General features: G+C 53.5%; 1 protein-coding gene across 2 annotated transcripts; it reads right to left on the bottom strand.

Moving 5' to 3' along the window:
• Positions 1–642: 642 nt before the first annotated feature.
• LRRC25 (leucine rich repeat containing 25) lies at positions 643–4,281 on the bottom strand. 2 transcript variants are annotated; one of them, XM_068981249.1, is made up of 3 exons: positions 4,124–4,281; positions 2,811–3,601; positions 643–806 (listed from the first exon to the last, which is right to left on the bottom strand). In XM_068981249.1, the coding sequence occupies exons 2-3, from the start codon at positions 3,590–3,592 to the stop codon at positions 668–670; spliced, it is 921 nt and encodes a 306-aa protein (XP_068837350.1). In that variant the 5' UTR covers positions 3,593–3,601; positions 4,124–4,281; the 3' UTR covers positions 643–667. The 2 variants fall into 2 exon arrangements, with proteins under 2 accessions (XP_068837350.1, XP_068837351.1); XM_068981250.1 differs by having other exon boundaries at positions 4,192–4,244.
• Positions 4,282–20,088: the final 15,807 nt, after the last annotated feature.

The following is a 20,088-nucleotide window of genomic DNA, read 5'->3' as shown; positions in this document are numbered from 1 at the left end:
AGGAGGGAAGTGAGCTTGATGGGAGAGGAGGCCCAGATCAGAAGGGCAGAGAAATGGGAGAGGGTGGTAAGTTGGACAGGGCTGGGTCCACGCAGGTCTCAACCACCAGGCGGAGAATCTGGGGGCACTGGGGAGCCACAGAGGGTGTGTGAGCAGGGGAGGAGCACAGTCCTATTGTTGAGTCAGAAAGACCCTTCTGAGTCTGATGTGGGCTGCCTTGGGGGCCAAGACGATACCACATCTAGAAAGGGGCCTGAGAGGGACAGAGGGGAGAGACTGGGGGGTTGGGAGCAATTGAGGAGTCTCAGAGTTCTTGTCTTGGGAGCTCAAGAAATCTGCACTCTGAGGAGCCCACTCACCAGCAGCCTCATCTGTCCTGAAGAATTTATTTGCGCAATGCTTGCACACTGACAGGGAATGCCAACAGAGTTCACACATTGACTCTCCCATCCCCATCCACGTTGGGGTCTCTCCTCCCCTTCTGGCAGCCCAGTGGCCTGGGGGGCAGAGTGGGCTAGGGATGGGGCTCCAGAGCTGCTCAGGAGCCTCAAGGATGACCCTCCCCTGGTGCCATTCCTCAGACGGGAGGACTGAAGCTAGGGAGGAGCCAGAATGCCCCGTCACCTGGAAGGGGACAGGCGGGAGTCTGAGATGGTGAAGATGTTGCTCAGCGCCCGGGGACCACATACTCCTCGTCATCCAATGGGACCTGGCCCAGCGACTGCAGGTTGCAGTAGACAGGCTGGGACTCGTGCTGGAGGCTCTCATAGGTCATGTAGAAGTCGCCGCCCTCTGAAGGGGGAGACCTATGGGGAAAAGACAGATGGGAGTTCAGGCAGGACTCAGGGAGCAGGGACATCAGCTTTCAGAGGCAAAGTAGTGCATGGTGGTTGAGTCCACTCCTAATTACATATGGGGCTTCCCTGGTGGCTCAGAGGTTAAAGCGTCTGCCTGCAATGCGGGAGACCCAGGTTCGATCCCTGGGTCGGGAAGATCCCCTGGAGAAATTACATGGTGGCTCAGAGGTTAAAGCGTCTGCCTGCAATGCGGGAGACCCGGGTTTGATCCCTGGGTTGGGAAGATCCCCTGGAGAAATTACATATGAGAGGAGTGGGGAACGGGGCAGCAGTCTCCCAGCCTGGCCCAACTTTCTGTGAGGAAAGCAAGAAGGGGGCAGTGACCCGGGGAAGATTCTGTGCCTTCAGCATTGCAATGCTGTGGTCCAAGGACCTTGAGTCATGGCAGGGTTGTTTGTTTTTTTTTTTTCCCCTCTTCCTTAAAGCTGAGATAGTTACCCTTTTTTTACATTCAAATTTAGTTTTGGGTTTCCTCTTGAAAAAATGGAAGCTCTGGTGCCTGGAGCTGAATCAGTGCCCCTTCAGATGGGAAAATTTCCCCCAGGTCTCCTGAAGCAACTGACTTTGGGCCTCGATACAAAAATCTCTGAGCCTCAGTTTCCCCACCCATTCAATGGATCAGAGGGGATGGTAGCTTCTAGGAATGTCTTGCTATGGTGGGCAAGACCCCAGAGAAGAACTTTCCTGCCTCCAGAACATCCTAAACCCACCCCTGGCTCCTCCTGGAACAAAGGCCCTATTGATTAAGTGGTGTCTATCAGTCATGTATACTTTAGTATAAATTACTCCAAAATACATAAATGGTTATATGGGGGTGGAAGTCAGGGTTTGTTCTAGTCTCTGCTTCTAACCTTGAGGAAGTCATTCTCCTGCCTCCCAGAACCTTCATTTCTTTCTTTCTTTTTTTTGGCTGTGCCGCCTAGCTTGTGGAATCTTAGTTCCTGGACCAGGAATTGAACCTGCACCCTCAGCAGTGAAAGCACAGAGTCCTAACCACTGGGCCACCAGGGAATTTCCAGAAACTCTATTTCTGCAACTGTGAACTGCAGGATGAGATTGACACATTCTATTGCAAACAATGTTTTTAGAGGAGCCTGGCCCTGAGATCTTGGGGACAGTGAAGCAGAGCAGGCATCAGAACATCCACTGCCTTAGGAAGTCTGGTGCCTTCTACTCCCTACCGCAGACCACTTCTGCTTTTAAGCCGTATTTGTGTCTGCTTTGCATATGCTCTCATTTCTCATCAATAACTTCCCACAGGCCTTTTGGATTCTGCTGCCCAGCCCAGTTGCCCAGCCCTCTTCCCTTCCTGCTTGGGTCCTCTCAGCCCCCTCCAACCTCAGCCCTGAAGTCTTGCCTTCTCAAAACACATTCACAGCAGTCTCTGTTCTCTCCCACCTCCGGGCCTTTGTTCCTCCTTGTGCCTGCCCCCTAGAAACCCCCTCTCTCACCCAACCTGGAAACAGACCCATCTGTCTAAGCCTAGCCCATTTTGGGGGCAGGGCTTTGTGGGGGTAGAGAGACACAGATGGCTTTCTTGGCATCTCCTATGTGTCAGGGAGAGATGGGGATGTGGTCTCATTTTACAGAGACAGAAACAGAGGTTCAAAGGCAGCCTGGGGTCACACGAGATCTAAGCCTAGGCTGCTGACCGCGACCACAGAGCCCCCACCACCTTGAACAGCTGCCTCCTCCCTCCGCATCCTTGTCAGCCAGAAACTGGGTTTGCAGGTCATGCAGGGGGATGCCTGTCTTCTGTACAGGAACTCGCTGAACCCAGCTCTGTGAGGCGGAGGGCTGTTATTAATCCCATTTTATCTAGGAAGAAACTGAGGCCCAGAGAGGGGAAACTACTTGCCCAAGATCATGCAGCCTATAAGAGGCAGAGCCAGGAGTTGGACCCTGACCATCCAGCTCCAGAGACTCACAGACACACGTGTGTGGGTCACTCACCTGTGTTCATCCCACTGGTGTCTGGCAGCCGGTGTGCCCACGAACATGTTCTCGTAGTCAGGGGTGGAAGATCTGGGCGGGGTGTTGGCTGGGGGCTTAGGCCTGCGGCCTTGGCTACTGTATCTTGACTGCCGGCCCGAGCCAGACCTGGAGCCATCCTGAGCAGCCCACGTTTTGCTCAGGTTCTGGCCCATCCGATGTCTACAGAGTCTCCAGGCCAGCACCGGGCCGGCAATGGCAAGCACAAGGAGCAGGCTTCCGCTGGCCGCCAGTGCGCCAATGGTTGTCTTGGTCAGGCCAGAGGGGCAGCTCACGTCCAAGAAGACAGAGAGGTTGTGCCAGGCACCAGTGGCCACATCTAGGCACTTTGGAAGCTCTGGGCCAGAGCAGTTGTCCTGCCGGTCTGTGTGCCAGTCTAATAGGACACAGCTGCAGTCAGCCTGCAGGGCGAGGTCACAGCGTTTGGCCAGCGCCCTGTCCACGAAGTCCAAGGAGTTGTTGGTCACAATCAGTAGCTGCAGCCGCTTCAGGTCACTGAAGAAGGACCCTGGGAGCCGTTGAAGGCCGTTCGCAGACAGGTCGAGGAGCTGCAGGAATCTGGCCCGCAGAGACTGGTTCTGAGGTAGCTGGCTCAGGATTTGGCCACTGAAGTTGAGGCAAGTGTCAGTGTATTCCGTGGTCCAGTTCACGTCCCCCGAGAACACGCTGCATGATGAGGTCTGGCTGCCTGCCTGGTGCAGCAGCAGTGGCAACAACAGCGCCCACGTCAGGGCACCCCCCATTCAGGCAACCTAGGCAGAATCCAAGCCCAGACCTCAGCTTGTGGTCACCCTCCCCCTTGCCACTTGTAGATAGATAGATAGATGTATATATTTTTATAGCTCAGGCCACTTCTGAAGTGTTAAAACAGCAGCCTTTCACTGGTTGCTCCTCTTTGATTGGCTCTGGCCTCAGTCTCCCCTTCTGGGGAATGGGTACCTAACCCTGATGCCTCAGGGGCTTGAAAGGCAATGAGGAGACTTGGCCCAGTCAGCCCCTTCCCTTTCTCTCAGATGTGCCCCTTCGGGCTAGGTTGCCCAATTTCCCCAAATATTTTGGGAGAGCTAGCCGGCCGAGACAGGACTATATGCAAATGAGCTGTTGCCCCAGAAACGACCCCGCCCCTCTGCCTTTCTTCCGAACTGCAGGGGACTGGGAGTCTGGGTCTGAGAGTCTTGGGGTGGGGTGCTGACGAGTACCCCCCGCCACCCACCCCCCCCACCCCCCACCGGCTCTGGTTTGCACAGACCCAAGTTCCAATGCCTCCTTCCTACCTTTCTGGTCCTACTGCCCGGCCTTGGCCTCGGTCGTGCTGGAAGTTGCCGGCAGCGTGGTGGCTCACCTGGACGTGGGGGTCAGAGGGTCCGACCCTCCCCGGCTTCCGATCCACTGCGATGCCTTGCGCTCCTCGCGCTCTGCGCCGAGCTGCTCATGGGGAAGAGGAACTGGTGCCGGGTGAAGTGCAGAGGGGAAGAATACAGAAGACCCAGAGACCCGCCCCCGCTCGCTCCGCGGAAGGCCTCAAGAATCGGGATTCTCACGGGAGGGGCAGGGGCGGGAGGCCTCCTTCCTTCTTGCTGAGACCCAATGACTACATGTCCCCCAGTGACACCCCAACTAACTGCTACCTCATCAACTCACTCTCACTTCCCAGTCTCAGCTCAGTTGACTCCCAACCCATGCATTCATTTATTCATTCAACAAACATTATCCATGCTGAGCCCCCCAAGAGGCTCCGCCCCCGGTCGGTATCTCTAGGAGCATCCAGTCTTGGAAAAAGATAAAGCTGGAAACAGACATCCCCAGTCTGAGGGAGTCAGGTCAAGGTCGGAGTGAGGGTCAGGGTACTGGAAGGTTTCCTGGAGAAGGATGCATTAGAGATGGGGTTTCAACACATGAATGGGAGTTTGCCAAGGATTCCTAAAACCTGCCCTTGATTTTCCAAGCTCTTACCCTCTCCCACAGACTCAGAACTCTCCTTGTGTATGAACATGCTGTGGCGGAGCATTGAGAGGAGGGCTCGCTGGGGAAGAGGACTTTGAGTCTGGGGCTTGGAGGAAGAGTTGCAGTCGCAGGCAGAAATGAGCGTGTCGCAGACTGCAGCGAGAAGCCGCAGCAGGGGCACAGGCCCTGCCGCTTGAGAAGACATGCCGGCCTGGGATAGAGCGGTTACGAGTGGCAGCCTCCTTAGGAGTGGAGTGGCTGGAGGGGCGAGGCTAAGTGGAGGAACTGGCGATGGGTGGGGGCCAGGCGGCGAAGGCCTCCAAAGCCAGGCTTTACTCCCAGGGCCAAGGGAGGTGTGTGAGCAGGGCAGGGGCACTGTGTGAAAAGATTCTTCTGGAGTGAGCCTGGGCTCTGGAGGTGGGGAACCCTTCCAGGAGCCTGCAGTCTCAGGAGGAGAGGGCAGCCTGAGTCAGATCCCAGGAATAGTAACACAAGAGAGACTGGGGCGACTGCCCTGGTGGTCCAGTGGCTAAAACTCAGTGCTGTCAATGCAAGGGACACAGGTTCAATCTCTAGTCACGCCACATTGTTATTCAGTCACTCAGGCGTGTCCGACCCTTTGCGACCCATGGACTGCAGCACTCCAGGCTTCCCTGTCCTTCACCACCTCCCAGAGTTTGCTCAAACTCATGTCCATTGACTTGATGATGCCACCCAACCATCCCGTCATCTGTGGTATGGAAAAAAGTAAAATGAGGGCTCGAAGAGGGAATGGGCACAGGTGGGCTGGGAGAGGGTCTCTGCCTCACTGGGGTCCTGGCTTTAGGCAGACCAGGTTCAAATCCTTTCCAGCCCCTGGCTCACGGCTTGACCTTAACTGTTCTTTATCGTAGTTTCCACATCTGTAAAAAGGGATAAATCTCAGGAGTCTTCTCCTGGACTCTGGAAGGCTGGAGTCTATACTCCCCCATGCTTTCCCCTCTCCTCAGGCTCTGCCCCTTTCTATCTTCAACCTCAGAGGAGTTTTGCATATTTATCAGATGTGCAAAAATTCAGAAGTGTGATGAGCCAGGATGTGGGGAGGCAAGCAGCCCCACACGTTGCTGGGGGCGCATCAGTAGCTCAGAGCGATGGAAGGCATCCTGTGACGGGCATTCTGAATGCCCGGGCCCTCAGATCCAGCATCCCACTCCTGGGACTCTCCAATAGGTGAGTGTTTACAAAATGATAGGAGCGCGAACTGATGAGGGGATAAACTAAATGTGGTCCATCTATACAGTGAATATTATTTGTCCATAAAAAGGGATGATGTTGGGGCTTCCCTGGTGGTTCAGAGGTAAAGAATCCACCTGCCAATTCAGGAAACACGGGTTCAGCTCCTGGTCCGGGAAGATCCCACATGCGGCAAAGCAACTAAGCTCACGCACCACAACTATTGAGCCTGCACACTAGAGCCTGGGAGCTTCACGTACGGAAGCCCAAGAGTCCTAGGGCCCACGCTCTGCAGCGAGAGGAGCCGCCGCAATGAGAAGCCTGTGCACCGCAATGAGAAGCCTGTGCACCGCAATGAAGAGGAGCCTCCGCTCACAGCTAGAGAAGGCCCGCACGCAGCAGCAGAGGCCCACACAGCCAAAAGTAAATACATACATTTTTTAAAAGGAATGAAGCTCTGGGACCTCCCTGGTAGTCCAGTGGCTAAGACGCAGCACTCCCAATGAAGGGGCTTGGGTTCCGTTCCTGGTTGAGGAACTGGATCCCACATGCCACAACTAAGAGTTTGCATACCTCGAAGGGAAGACCCTGAATGCCTCAGCTGAAGATTCTACTTGCCGCAACTAAGACCCAGCGAAGCCAAATGAATAAACTTTAAAGAGGAGTGATGCTCTAAATCACAGCAGGAGCCTCTATGACCCACCTCCCAGAGTAATGGAAATAAAAGCAAAAATAAGCAAATGGGACCTAATTAAACTTAAAAGCTGTTGCACAATGAAGGGAACTATAAGCAAGGTGAAAAGACAGCCTTCAGAATGGGAGAAAATAATAGCAAACGAAGCAACTGACAAAGAATTAATCTCAAAAATATATAAGCAGCTCATGCAGCTCAATTCCAGAAAAATAAACGACCCAATCAAAAAATGGGCCTAAGAACTAAATAGACATTTTTCCAAAGAAGACATACAGACGGCTAACAAGCACGTGAAAAGATGCTCAACATCACTCCTTATCAGAGAAATGCAAATCAAAACCACAATGAGGTACCATTTCACGCCAGTCAGAACGGCTGCGATCCAAAAGTCTACAAGCAATAAATGCTGGAGAGGGTGCAGAGAAAAGGGAACCCTCTTACACTGTTGCTGGGAATGCAAACTAGTACAACCACTATGGAGAACAGTGTGGAGATTCCTTTAAAAACTGGAAATAGAACTGCTGTATGACCCAGCAATCCCACTGCTGGGCATACACACCGAGGAAACCAGAATTCAAAAAGACACATGTACCCCAGTGTTCATCGCAGCACTGTTTATAATGGCCAGGACATGGAAGCAACCTAGATGTCCATCAGCAGACGAATGGATAAGAAAGCTGTGGTACATATACACAATGGAGTATTAGTCAGCCATTAAAAAGAATACATTTGAATCAATTCTAATGAGGTGGATGAAACTGGAGCCGATTATACAGAGTGAAGTAAGCCAGAAAGAAAAACACCAATACAATACACTAACACATATATATGGAATTTAGAAAGATGGTAATGATAACCCTATATGCAAGACACCAAAAGAGACACAGATTTAAAGAACAGACTTTTGGATTCTGTGGGAGAAGGTGAGGGTGGGATGATTTGAGAGATAGCATTGAAACATGTATATTACCATATGTGAAATAGATCGCCAGTCCAGGTTCGATGCATGAGACAGGATGCTCAGGGCTGGTGCACTGGGATGACCCTGAGGGATGGGATGGGGAGGGAGGTGGGAGGGGGGGTCAGGATGACCCATGGCTGATTCATGTCAATGTATGGCAAAACCACTACAATATTGTAAAGTAATTAGCCTCCAATTAAATAAATCAATTTTTTGAAAAAGGAGTGATGCTCTGACATACCCTATGTCATGGATGAACCTCAAAAACATTGTGCTGGGTGAATGAAGCCACACACAAAAGACCACACAATGTATGATTTCATTGATAGGAAATGTCTAGAACAGTCAGATCCACAGAGACAGATAGTAGATCTGTGGTTGTCAGGGGCTGGGGAGGGGGAATGGGGAGTGACTGCTAGTGTGCACGGGATTTCCTTTTGGGGTAATAAAATGTTCTGGAACCATACAGAGGGATGGTTGCATGACACTGTGAATGTAATAAAAATCACTGCATTGCTCACTTTAAAGTGGGAACAATTATAAATTTTGTGTTAAGTGTACTTTTACACAATTAAAAACAAAAAGGCACTTGAAACTTACGTGACGTTGTGAATCAACTATACTTCAATACAGTTTTTTTAAAAAGGCAAAAAGCATAGCAGTGATTCACTGCAGTACTCTTTATTTTATTTAAAAAAAAAAATCAGAAGCAACCTAAGCAGTTGGTTAGATCAGTAACAGTTATTTACCCTGGGAGATGCCACAGAATCATGAAAATGAAGTTATAGACCTCTGAAACAATAAGGAAACACTCGTTCACTTACTCCATAGGCCTTTATTGAGCTCCTACTGTGAGCCAGGCGCTGGTCTAAGAGCTGCAGACAAAGCCATGGACAAGACAATTCCCAGCCCCTGTGGAGTTCTTGTAGCATCAGGGAGATGGGCAACATGCAAAACCCGTCAAGAAAGTATGTAACAGGTGCCAGAGAAAATAAAGTGGGGAAGCAAGCAGGGAAGGTGACAACATTTTAATCCAATGATCGAAGGAGACTTTATTGCAAAGAATAAAGGGGCTTGTTTAAGTAAAGGGATGGGGCAGGGCATCTGGGGGATAGAATAGCCAGTGCAAAAGCCCTGGGGTGAGAGTGGCTCTAGGTGAGAGCAAATGCCTCTCAGTGAGTGTGTTAATTGGAACAAATAAATAAAAAAAATTTAAAGCAGCTTCCTAAAAAAGACTTCTGATGAAACAGGAAAAACAAATACCCTGGGGTTACTTCTTAGTGGCAGATGGATGGGAGGAACAGGTTCCCCATGCATGTTTTTATATTTTTCCCTCAGAATCTCATCATATCATGTGAATACAAATCGCAGGCGGAACGTTCGATGCCAACATTGAGATCAGCCAACAGGCCCAGACAAGCACTCGGGCTTTCAGGAGAGGGACCCAGGGGCACCAGTCAGCTGCGGCTCTGGGTGGATTCCAATGCTGAGGCCCCTTAGACTAGAAGGAAATGAGGAAACGAAGTGAGGGAAATGAGGAAATAGGGTTAGGCACTCAGGGTTGGCGTGGGGGTTGGGGAGAGACAAGCAGGCTTGGGGCCTGAGAGAGTGGGTGGTAGAGATGGGTCTGGGGGCGGGGGGGCCTGGGGCCTGGCCCTCCCTGCTGCTGCCCCCTGCAGGCCATGGGTAGGCTGTGGGAAGAGGGGCGGTTCTGGGATATGCGGCCCCCACCCTGGCTGGAGGAACCGGAAACTTCCAGAAGACACATCCTCATACTCCCCTTCTTGCTGATCTGAGTCCCAGGCAGCCCAGCCTGTCAGTGCAGAGACCTCGGAGAGCCTCCAAGACTTCTAGAGACCTTCTGAGACCCCCATGTGCGCATGCTCAGTCGCTTAGTCTGTCCGACCCTTTGTATGTAGCCCACCGGGCTCATCTGTCTATGGGATTTCCCAGGCAAGAATACTGGAGTGGGTTGTTACTTCCTCCTCCAGGGCATCTTCCCGACCCAGGGATTGAACCAGAGTCTCCTGCAGCTCCCGTTTCGGCAGGTGGATTCTCTACCACTGAGCCACCTGGGAAGCCCCTCAGAAACTCCCAGATACCCACAAAAATTCAGACATCCCAAAGACCCCAGAGATACCTAGAAAGATTCAGAGGTCTCCCTCAAAGACACAAACAGAGATGCAGGGGGTTGTCTGGGGTAACCCAGCCTTGGGGTCACCCACTCGTGGTCCCTCGATTCGGTCACATGCACCCGACACCTTCTGATCTCCCTGTAACCACCCTGGGCTAGGTATGGCCTCGGTTTGCTCTCAGAGGCCCCTAGTCTGGAGAGTGGGGCCAAGGGCTTCCCCTCCCGCACATCCAGCTCCAGCCCTGTCCCACGGCACTCACTCATCCAGACCCAGCCCCTCTCCACCTCTAGCCTCCCCAGGGCCAGGCCTCCACATACCCGGCCCCAGCCCCTTCCTGTGACAGCCTTCATAGCTAAGCTTTTAAATGTTATTATTTCTTTATTTCTGGCCGCTCGGGCTCTTGGTTGCCGCCTCTCTAGTCGCGGTGCCGGGGCTTCTCATCGCGGTGACCGCTCTTGTGTGGAGCATGCGCGTTAGGCACTCGGGCTTCAGGAGTTGTGGCGCCATAGGCTTAGTTGCCCCTCCGCACGTGGAGGCTTCCTGGACCAGGGATCAAACCTGTCTTCAGCGGTGGCAGGCAGGGAAGTCCCCTGTGACGGCCTTTGAACCACCAACCCCCTATCCCCTGGGCCTTGGTCTAGCTACTCTCAGCGTCCAGTTTCACCCCAGGGAGGGTGGAGGGCAGGGTGCTAGGCAGCCGGGGCACAGTGGAAGCTGTTTACAAGCCCTGGGGATCTTGAGGTATCAGAGGGGCTATGGAGTTGGCAGGTCGGGACCAGAGGAGGTACGAAGCCCGAGTGCGGGGCTAAGATGGCCAAGCCAACTTAGGGACAAACCTGGGGTGTGAGCAAGCTCGAGCAACTGCGGATCTCTGGGCATTAATTCAGCAAACAGTGACAGGTTCGTTCAGCCACTTCATTGCTGTGTGTCCTGGGGCCAGTACCTTTCCTTCTTTGTAAAACAACTATAGAAAAGGACTGGGAGACAGAGGTGGGCGTGAGCATGTGAGGGGTACCGGGACGTGTGTGACGCGTACAGCAGCTGAGGGTCCCAAGGGTGGGGGAGAGGTAAGCTGTCGAATTCAGAAGGCCAAGCTTGATTTTCAAGGAAATGGAAAGACCTTGTTTGAGGTCACACGGCTTCGCTAGTGATAGTAAAAATTTAGAAGCCACAAAAAGCCTCTGGGAGAGAGGCTGGCAAACAAAACGTGGCACCAGGGCATCTGTGGTCAGCAACCGCGCTCCACCTGCCTGAGGGGCATTTCTTTGCTGAGGTTGCTCTGGTCACAAAGGGCCACGCGGATGGCCCAGACTGCTCTCCTGGGAGCAACCCTGACCACAGACCGAAGGAGAGTTGATTAGAAACGCCTCAGCCCCCTCCTTCCTCGGGTAGGAAGTCTCGGAGGCGCGGGCTCCCCAGGGCCTCCTGGGAACGCGGCCCTGTGGAGCCTGCTCATTGGCGCCCCTGCAGGCCACCGTCTCTCTTCTCACCTGGACCAGGATTTCTTTCCAGATAATTCCTCTGTTTAATTCCGATCTTTGGCCTACTCCCGCTGCTGCCAAGTCGCTTCAGTCGTGTCCAATTCTGTGCAACCCCATAGACGGCAGCCCATCAGGCTCCCCCGTCCCTGGGATTCTCCAGGCAAGAACACTGGAGTGGGTTGCCATTTCCTTCTCCAATGCATGAAAGTGAAAAGTAAAAGTGAAGTCGCTCAGTGGTGTCCGGCTCTTAGCGACCCCATGGACTGCAGCCCACCAGGCTCCTCGGTCCATGGGATTTTCCAGGCAAGAGTACTGGAGTGGGGTGCCATTGCCTTCTCCATTGGCCTACTCCTCAGTTCAGTTCAGTCACTCAGTGTCTGACTCCTTGCGACCTCATGAATTGCGGCACGCCAGACCTCCCTCACCAATTCCCGGAGTTCACTCAGACTCACGTCCATCGTGTCCGTGATGCCATCCAGCTATCTCATCCTCAGTCGTCCTTCTCCTCCTGCCCCCAATCCCTCCCAGCATCAGAGTCTTTTCCAATGAGCCAACTCTTCGCATGAGGTGGCCAAAGTACTGGAGTTTCAGCTTCAGCATCATTCCTTCCAAAGAAATCCCAAGGCTGATCTCCTTCAGAATGGACTGGTTGGATCTCCTTGCAGTCCAAGGGACTCTCAAGAGTCTTCTCCAACACCACAGTTCAAAAGCATCAATTCTTCAGCGCTCAGCTTTCTTCACAGTCCAACTCTCACATCCATGTATGACCACCGGAAAAACCATAGCCTTGACTAGATGGACCTTTGTTGGCAAAGTAATGTCTCTGCTTTTCAATATGCTATCTAGGTTGGTCATAACTTTTCTTCCAAGGAGTAAGCGTCTTTTAATTTCATGGCTGCAGTGAGTTTGGAGCCCCCCAAAATAAAGTCTGACACTGTTTCCTCATCTATTTGCCATGAAGTGATGGGACCGGATGCCATGATCTTCGTTTTCTGGATGTTGAGCTTTAAGCCAACTTTTTCACTCTCTACTTTCACTTTCATCAAGAGGCTTTCTAGTTCCTCTTCACTTTCTGCCATAAGGGTGGTGTCATCTGCATATCTGAGGTTATTGATATTTCTCCCGGCAATCTTGATTCCAGAGCTGTGCTTCTTCCAGCCCAGCGTTTCTCATGATGTACTCTGCATATAAGTTAAATAAGCAGGGTGACAATATACAGCCTTGATGTACTCCTTTTCCTATTTGGAACCAGTCTGTTGTTCCATGCCCAGTTCTAACTGTTGCCTCCTGACCTGCATACAGGTTTCTCAAGAGGCAGGTCAGGTGGTCTGGTATTCCCATCTCTTTCAGAATTTTCCACAGTTTATTGTGCAAAGGAGAAAAGGAAAGATATAAGCATCTGAATGCAGAGTTCCAAAGAATAGCAAGAAGAGATAAGAAAGCCTTCCTCAGCGATCAATGCAAAGAAATAGAGGAAAACAACAGAATGGGAAAGACTAGAAATCTCTTCAAAAAAATTAGAGATACCAAGGGAACATTTCATGCAAAGATGGGCTCGATAAAGGACAGAAATGGTATGGACCTAACTGAAGCAGAAGATATTAAGAAGAGGTGGCAAGAATACACAGAAGAACTGTACAAAAAAGATCTTCATGACCCAGATAATCATGATGGTGTGATCACTCACCTAGGGCCAGACATCTTCGAATGTGAAGTCAAGTGGGCCTTAGAAAGCATCACGACGAACAAAGCTAGTGGAGGTGATGGAATTCCAGTTGAGCTATTTCAAATCTTAAAAGATGCTGCACTCAATATACCAGCAAATCTGGAAAACTCAGCAGTGGCCACAGGACTGGAAAAGGTCAGTTTTCATTCCAATCCCAAAGAAAGGCAATGCCAAAGAATGCTTAAACTACTGCACAATTGCACTCATCTCACATGCTAGTAAAGTAATGCTCAAAATTCTCCAAGCCAGGCTTCAGCAATACATGAACCGTGAACTTCCAGATGTTCAAGCTGGTTTTAGAAAAGGCAGAGGAACCAGAGATCAAATTGCCAACATCTGCTGGATCATGGAAAAAGCAAGAGAGTTCCAGAAAAACATCTATTTCTGCTTTATTGACTATGTCGAAGCCTTTGGCCTACTCCTACAGGACCCCAAATTAAGATAGGTGGACGACTGGGACTTCCCCACTGGTCCAGTAACTACGGCTTCTTGCTTCCAATGCAGGAGGGCCAAGGTTCAATCCCTGGTCAGGGAACCACGTGCTGCAACAAAGACCCAACTGCAGTCAAATAAATACTTAAAAACTGAAAAAAGAAAAAATAGGCGGAGGACTATGAAGGAATACTATAAGCAGTCATATTTTTGAAACATTTTAAGAATGATAAATTGCAGCAGCCAAGCACTGGCTATTTAAGCACCATTAAGTGATGTCATCTTCACATGATCTCCTTGAGGCAGGAAGCATGATTATCCTCCCAGCCCCATTTTACAGATGGGGAAACCGAGCCACAGTGTGTTGAGTAGCTTGCCCAAGGCTCTACAGTAACTCTACAGTAAGCCCCCAAGTCGTGTGGTTGACCATTAGCCGGCACTGTGCTCAGACAAGTTCATTTGTCTGGATCTACCTGGGAGAGTGTGCAGAGCCACTGAATGGCACAGGGTGGTAACCTGTTGCTCCTGGATGTGCGGGTTTAGACTTGACTTCCTGGTAGTGACTGCCTGCGGGGTGGGAGGTGGGGGGGATGGGCGTGGAGGCGGGTTAAGAAGGTTATTTAGCTTTATCTGCTAGGTTTTGTTTTATCTGTTTCTTACAGTTGAGTAAGATTTCTGCCTTCGTTTCAAAACTATTACTGAGCGTCCGCTGGATGCAGCAAAACTTCGGCCCTTGGAAAGCTGACATTCGGGGGTGGCGGGGGGGAGACGCGATAAACTGTAAATTAGTAAATTTCAAAGAGGTTAGGAAATAACAGTCCTGGAGAGGAAAAGTTAAGCAGAATTTGAGAGATTCAGAGAGCAAGACAGGGAGGTTTGCAGTTTTGAAGAGAGTTAATCAAAGGCCTCTAGAGAAAAAAACAGAAGATGCGCAGCCAAGAGCTCAAAATGGGAACGTTTTTTTGAAGGGATGGGAGAACTGAGTTGATTTTTTCTTCATTTGTGCCATGAACTAATTTGGCACATAAATATGTAAATATATATTTGGAAACCTACTTGGATGCATGGGCTAGATCAAGAGAGGTGGACTAGGTTACAAGCCTGAAACTTGGGGTCTCAAGAGCCACTCCAAAGGGGCGCTAAGGCGGCGCCTGCCAGGTCCCCCAAATCGAACTTGCGAATCTCTGCTGCCCCCGTGTGGTTACGCTCGGGATTGCAATCTGGGTGGCCTTGACAGAGGCAAAAAATTGGTCCCGCCCACCTTTTTTTTTTTTCCTTTAAAAAATGTATTTATTTTGGCTTTTCTGGGTCTTCCTTGCTGCACCAGGTCTTTCTCTAGTTGCTGGGCGCAGGAGTTACTCTTCCTTGTGGTGCACGGGCTTCTCTTGCAGAGCACAGGCTCTAGGCACATGCGCTTCAGTAGAAGCAGCATGTGGACCCTGGGGGAGGGGGGCTTCAGTAGTTACAGCACAGAGGCTTATTAAGTTGTGGCTCCTGGGCTCTAGAGTGGTTATGGCCCATGGGCTTTAGTTGCTTGAGACATGCAGAATCTTCCCAGATCAGGGATGCCCAGTGTCCCCTGCATGGGCTGGCGGGTTCTTATCCACTGTACCACCAGGGAAGTCCTGGTCCCTCTCACTCTGATCCCCAGACTCCAACTCGACCAAAATGGGAAGGGTGGGGCGAGGTCAAGATGGTCTGGGTCGCCCTCAGGTGACGATCTGTGTTGCCCCCCACTCCCAGCACAGGGGACACTGGTTCAACAACAGGTATTTATCAAACGCCTCCTGTATGTCAAGACTTGTTCTGAGTGCTAGGGACATAGCACTGAACAAAATCATCGAATTCTCTGCCCTCCTAGAACTCATGGGTTACTGGGGACATGGGCAATCGATGTGCAAAACCATGATTTGTGGGAAATCCAACATGGCAATGTGCCCCAGATGGTTGGAGGGCCTCTCTGAGGCTGGAAGGACAAGGAGAGGCTGGCTAGGGGAAGGGCTGGGCAGGGTGTGGGAGGCCAGGGGGACAAACCCTGCTGAGGCTTTGGGGGTGGGAAAATGAGCTGCATGCCTGCAACAGTACTATGAACAGAAGTAACCAGGTTCTGGAGCTTAGCAAGCATCTACTCATCAGTGCTGTTATTCAGCAGAGAAAAGTGAAGTGAAAATGAAAGTCACTCAGTCGTGTCCGACTCTTTGCCACCCCATGGACTGTATAGTCCGTGGAATTCTCCAGGCCAGAGTACTGGAGTTCCCTTCTCCAGGGGATCTTCCCAACCCAAGGATCGAACCCAGGTCTCCGCATTGCAGGCAGATTCTCTACCAGCTGAGCCACCAGGGAAGCCCCTCAAAGGGGAAGAAAAGCCTCTCTAGTAGTGTATCAGCCCTGTGCACTGAACCTGAGTCTTCGGCAGGGTCCTTCCTGTCTAGAGCCCAGCGTCCCCAGCATTCCCCCGGTACTGCCTGGGAATCTTGGGCCTTTGGGCTGCCATGGAAACGCCTCCACCACAGGAAAAGAGGGGGAGCTTCAAAGAGGAGGTGACGGAGGGGCATTGCCAGGGGATGCCAAAGTGGGACCCAGTGCCTCCACTCTCTACTGTGTGTCCCGGGCAAGTTGCTTCCTGGCTCTGAGCTTCAGTTTTACCTGGAGAACTTTCTCTGCAGCTCCTATAGGTTTCTCCCTCCCCCATTCCTCCCTTCCTTGCTCTTGGAATCTCCACAAAATGCCTCCAATTTCCCAGCGTGTTCTAGATCCGGTCGGGGAGCTGAGGGCGCTCCAGTGAGCGAGGTGCTGCCTCTGGGCGTTCCGTGGATCTCTATGCCTTTCTGAGCCTCGGGCTTCCCATTCTGTAACATGGGGAGGGAAAACAAAAGGCTGCCTCTCTCCTGAGGCTGCTGGGAGGATTTACGGAATTATCAGAGCTGGGTGCACCAATTCCTACTGATTAGTCTGACTCTGGAAAGGGCAGGGCAGAGAGGCGGGGTCTTGATTTGTGGGTTGCGGAGCCAAGGAAAGTGCTGGAAGCAGGGCAGCCTGTGTACTGGCTCAGATTAAGCTTTGTGGAAGATGAATAGGGTGTGGTGGGGGAGGGGCGGTCTGTAGGTCAGACTGAGGCGCGTCCACTCAGTCCCCCAGTGTCCCTCCTCTCGCCTGGAGTTTCTCAAGACACCGAGAGCCTGGGGGCTGAGCTTCAATCGGCTCCAGCTGGCCCGGCACCGCCAGGTTTCCAACCCCAGGTGGAGACCCTCCAGCCGGGGAGTTCCGCCTCCAGGTGATCGATTTGGGGCATAACCCGAGGCTACAAGGGCTTGCTGGCTCTGCAGAGTTCAGCCTGTCTCAGCGACCCTCCACCCTGGGTCCCTGCGCACCGCCGTCCTCCCTCCCCCGTGCTCGCTCCGTCCCCCACCCCCCGGGTCTAGGCCGGAACCCGCAGCTCAGCCTGCCCCGGTGCTCGCCAGCTGCCATGGCTTCTTCCCTCCCGATGTTGTTTGGGTTTTAATTTTTGTGTTGCAGTTAGAAAATTACCCATAATTACAGCTTCTGAGAGGAAACGTCTCATGGCGCAGACCCTGCTCCCAGCTGTGGCCGCCTCCCACACTCGGCTGGGGAGGGGCTGAAGGGGTCTCGGGTTCGGATCCTGGACCCTACCTGAACCCCTATCCCATCCCGTTAACGGGCTGCACCCATCTCCTGTGGAGAGGAAACCCACCAACGGGAAAACCCAAACTAGCCTTCCCAACGATGCAAGCAACATATTCATGAACCCCTACCGCTGTGTCTGCAGGGAGGGCAGATTCAGAGGGAGGCGAGGGCTGCCAACAAGATGATTTAGGCATTATTTTATCATAACAGTGACAACCAAGGCTAGTGCAGAACCAGTAATCTGGAGGAGATGGCCAGGGAAGGCGAGGAGGAAAGGGGAGGGAGAGCCGGAGGAGGAGAAGAAGGGGAGGGGAAGAGGGAAGAGAGAGAGAGAGGAGGAAAAGAAGTGGGGGTGGCGAGAAGTAGCAATACTGCGGCCAAAGGCCGAAGGAAGAGACCAGAACTGACCAGGCTGCCGCTGCTGCTAAGTCGCTTCAGTCATGGACTGCAGCCTACCCAGGCTCCTCCGTCCATGGGATTTTCCAGGCAAGAGTACTGGAGTTGGGTGCCATTGCCTTCTCCAACTGACCAGGCTAGTAGCCAAAGAAAGCGCGCTGCAGGCGGCAGGAAGGGCTAGTGCAAAGGCCAGGAGGTGGGCCTGTGAAGGAAGGGTCTGCAGAATGCAAGGGCCGGAGGGGAGGAAGTGAGGGGACGGATGGCTCCTCCTCCAGGCAAGCCCCCTGCCCTACCAGCGGAGCCGACTCCGAGCTCCCGCGGACAACGACCCCGACCTCGCGGGTCTGGGGTTTGGGGGAGTCGGTGGTACCACGAGTCAGAGACCCGGTTAAGGGCTGCGGTCCCAGCGCAGCCACACGGGGGCGACTAGGAGCCAGCAAAGTGGCCGCAGGTCTGGGACCCAGCCTTGACCCTTAGCTCTCCTCGCTAACCGTCCCTCCCGCCCCCACTCCTGCTCCTAAACCAATTCCCCCGCCGGCTCTGTCTACCTGGGCCTCTTCCCGAAACAGCCTCCCTGCCTCCTCAACGCCATCCCTACCCACCCGGCAGGCCCTTGGAGCTTCTTAAAATCCTGATGTAGACCCCGCTCCTTGCGACCACACACCTTCCGGTGGCTCCCGATTCCGTTCAAAACAAAGCCCAACCCGTCCCCGCCGGGAATAGCCCGGCTCCTCTGCTCTTTTCCTGCCAGCTTGTCACGCTGCCCTCCTCCCTCTGCCTCCAGCACTTTAATCGTGTGCCCGCCTCAGGGCCTTTGCACTTGCCGCCACTGCAATCCGAATATTCTTCCTCCAGATCTCAGATCCACCCTCCCCCTATTTAAAAATAACCAAAAATCTTTTTCTCCTCATGCCCCTCCCTTGCAAGGGTGCGGGATGGCGGTGGGGGGTTTCTACGGGTTCTGCGTTTGCAAGGCGTACGATCCGGCTCGTGATGCGCTCGGCTCAGCTTCCCGGATGCCGCTTGGGACCCAGATCTTGCTCTTCTCGGACTTTTCCGCCGGCGCCGACGCTGTGTTTTGCAGATCCGTCCCCGTTGCCATGAGAACCGTGCTAGTCTCTCCTGCCCGCCGCGCCTACCCCCTCCGCAGCTAGCCCGGCCGCGGGTGCCTCCGCCTCCCAGCCTCCCTCCCTCCCGCCGCCTTCTGCCCCAGCGGTCGCCCCCTCCTCTTCACCGGGGTCCCCTCCCTCTGCTCAGCACGTGGCACTCTCTGAAATTATCCTCCTGTTCGTCAGAAGCCTGTGCTCAAGCTGTAGCAGTGTGTCCCGACTGGCTCCACAGAGTCAGCATACAGCAGGCGCTCAATAAATGTTTGTGAGAAGGAAGACTCATATCGATCGACTCAAGGAGCCGCAGATCAGAGCAGGCCAGGGACCTGCCCAGGGCACACAGAATTCTGGAGAGCCACCGAGCCTTAAGAGATAACTGGGGGCGTCCAGGGTGGCGACTGGAGAGTCTGGGGGACCTGGGAGTCGCAGATGTCACCAATACACTGTGTGACTTGGGTGAGTCACACCCTCTGTGTGCCTGCCTGCGAGTAGGTGCTGGAAAGCAGTGACGGCAAACCGGTATTACGACAAGGTTGTCCTTGATGCCAACTTCCATCGGTGGCCCCCGGGACATTGGACAGTCGCCAGCTCACCGTCTGACGGAAGCGGGCGGGCCGCGCCCCCATTAGCGCGCAGCGCGGGCCCCTCCTCCGCGCCTGCCGGGGGCCAGGAGGCCCGCGGGAGAGGAAGTTGGGGGAGGGGACGACCGGCTGGACAGGAAGTGGGAAGGGCTGGCGTCCCCCACCCCCAACCCCAGGCCCGGGCCCCTCGGGATGGAGGCGGGGCTGGAGCCGGCCTAGCCCTTCCCGTCCTCTTCGCCTGTTTGGAACCCCAGCGGCTCCAGACTTCCCGCCCACCAGAAGGCTGGGTCGGAGGAAGGCCACTGGAGGGGAGGGGTACTAAGAGGGAAGCTTATTAGGGGGTCGGCCGGCAGCGGCTGGGGCGCTTCAATCAAGTCGCTCACGACACAGGAAATCTGAGCGGACACCACACATAACACAGGTCCCAGGGGGCCAGCAGTCCACCCACTCGCGGAGGCGCACACACACTAGTGTACAAAACCTAACGCAGCATCACTCGGCCCAGCACACGACCGCCGCGGACACACAGCCACCGTCGCAGAGGTAGGAACAACTGCCCGGACAGCGACTGGGGCCCCGCCAACCCCCCACGCACAAAGACGAACACGTGCACTCAGAGGAACCGCGTGTTTACACACACACTCGCGGCTGTGCAAAGCAAAGAAAAAGAATATCCACGGCAAACATTCACAGAAGCATCTAGACCACAGTCACAGCTGGACCAAGCCCCCACCCAGCCCAAGCAGGTCCAGCGCACACTGCGCACGGGTACCCTGGCACACAGGTCTCCACCCCCACCACCCCAGGCGCCCCTGCCCTGCGGGTGTCGGCCTCCACCTCCTCTGCACACCCCCAGGGGGGGAGAAGAGAGGTCCTAGGAGGGAGAATGGGATGCCTACTGCCTGCACCCCGACTCCTGCAGA

This window comes from Capricornis sumatraensis, chromosome 9, assembly GCF_032405125.1.
Source record: "Capricornis sumatraensis isolate serow.1 chromosome 9, serow.2, whole genome shotgun sequence".
Taxonomy (NCBI): domain Eukaryota; kingdom Metazoa; phylum Chordata; class Mammalia; order Artiodactyla; family Bovidae; genus Capricornis; species Capricornis sumatraensis.
This window is presented reverse-complemented; position numbering and strand designations above follow the sequence as displayed.

Bases quoted from the DNA above. Each gene is read 5' to 3' on its own strand.
- LRRC25 (XM_068981249.1), bottom strand. From the start codon at position 3,592: ATGGGGGGTGCCCTGACGTGGGCGCTGTTGTTGCCACTGCTGCTGCAC. The intron at 807-2,810 runs GTGAGTGACCCA...TTTTCCCCATAG, and splicing joins CACCAGTGGGATGAACACAG to GTCTCCCCCTTCAGAGGGCG.